This window comes from Phycodurus eques, chromosome 14 (assembly GCF_024500275.1).
Source record: "Phycodurus eques isolate BA_2022a chromosome 14, UOR_Pequ_1.1, whole genome shotgun sequence".
In the NCBI taxonomy this organism is placed as follows: domain Eukaryota; kingdom Metazoa; phylum Chordata; class Actinopteri; order Syngnathiformes; family Syngnathidae; genus Phycodurus; species Phycodurus eques.
Window position 1 is genome coordinate 558,408 of NC_084538.1, and position 1,227 is coordinate 559,634.

At 49.4% G+C, this 1,227-nt stretch overlaps 1 protein-coding gene across 1 annotated transcript; it reads right to left on the minus strand.

Moving 5' to 3' along the window:
* Nucleotides 1-18: 18 nt before the first annotated feature.
* timm9 (translocase of inner mitochondrial membrane 9 homolog) lies at nt 19-1,138 on the minus strand. Its single transcript, XM_061695935.1, has 4 exons — nt 910-1,138; nt 499-593; nt 332-427; nt 19-253 (listed from the first exon to the last, which is right to left on the minus strand). The coding sequence occupies exons 2-4, from the start codon at nt 535-537 to the stop codon at nt 119-121; spliced, it is 270 nt and encodes an 89-aa protein (XP_061551919.1). The 5' UTR covers nt 538-593; nt 910-1,138; the 3' UTR covers nt 19-118.
* Nucleotides 1,139-1,227: the final 89 nt, after the last annotated feature.

Consider the following 1,227-nt stretch of genomic DNA (forward strand, 5'->3'; position numbering starts at 1 on the left):
TTGGAGACGAGACAGGTGTGCGCGGGCGTGCAGATGCGTCATGGACATGCGAGCGCACATTGATGACGTCCCACTTTTATTTTCACACGTTCCAAAACCAAAGCGGCCGGCGTCCGCTTCATCTGGGCTGGACCAGCACCCCCGCTTTGGCCGCCAGCGCCTCGTTCTGCTGGATGTGGTACTCCTGGAAGCGCGTGGAGATCCGCTGTGTCATCTTCAGGTACTTCTGGAGACACGACTCGGAGCAGCTCGCCTGGCGAGCAACAGGAGGGCGGCGACGTGAAGACAATCGCGCGACGGCGGCACAAGCGCGACCCGGACGGTACGGTACCTCTTCGGGCCGGACCTCCCGGCTGGTCAGATCCTTCACGCAGTCCATGAAGCAGTTTTCTGTCAACTTGTTGTACGTGCCGAGGAACTCTTTGAACTGAAACAAGAATCGACGTCATTCCAACTATTTGAGACATTTTCGAATCCGCACGAGAGATGCTTGCTGACCTGTTTGATCTGGTCTGACTCGGACACCTGAACCGCCATGCCGGACAACGGGAGAGCCACCAGCAGAGTAAGACCTCTTCGAGCGACCTTTAATACTACGACACAGCAATGTGTTCATTTTGGATTATTCACATTTGCACAGTTTTTGTTTTTTTTAAATATTTGCTAGTAGCCTCCAAGAAAATAGTAAGATTACGTCGACTGATTAACGACAGCGGAGCTAAATGAAACGGGGGGGCTAACGAAGCTATGAACTAGCCGAGCCCATTTAGCGTCCTTTTTTATTTAACGACTGCCGATGTGCATCGGGCAGCTACCGTCTCCTCAGACATTTTCACTCAACTCCAGTTCTGTTATGTTAGAGCTTCTAGCTTGCTGGATCGCCACCATTTAATAGACTTTCTTCCTCACCTGGTTGAGTTTGACGTGAAAAGCTTCAAGCGCGTTGAAGGACGAACGGAAAGACCGGAAGTGTACGATAGCGTCCCAGAATAACGTCCAATCCAAATAAAGACGGGACAGTGTAAACTTGTTGCTTTGGTTGGGTTCGTGTCCAGATACCCAGAACAATCCGAATGTACAGAAATTGGATAAAGCTGTGGTACTTTTCGGCCAAACGACAAATTGTGCGCCACAAAAATATCTTCCGGTTCTTAACAGTGGAACCATACACGGTTCCAAACATACATATTTTATGGTGTTTACGATAAAAACATGTTCAATATTTTC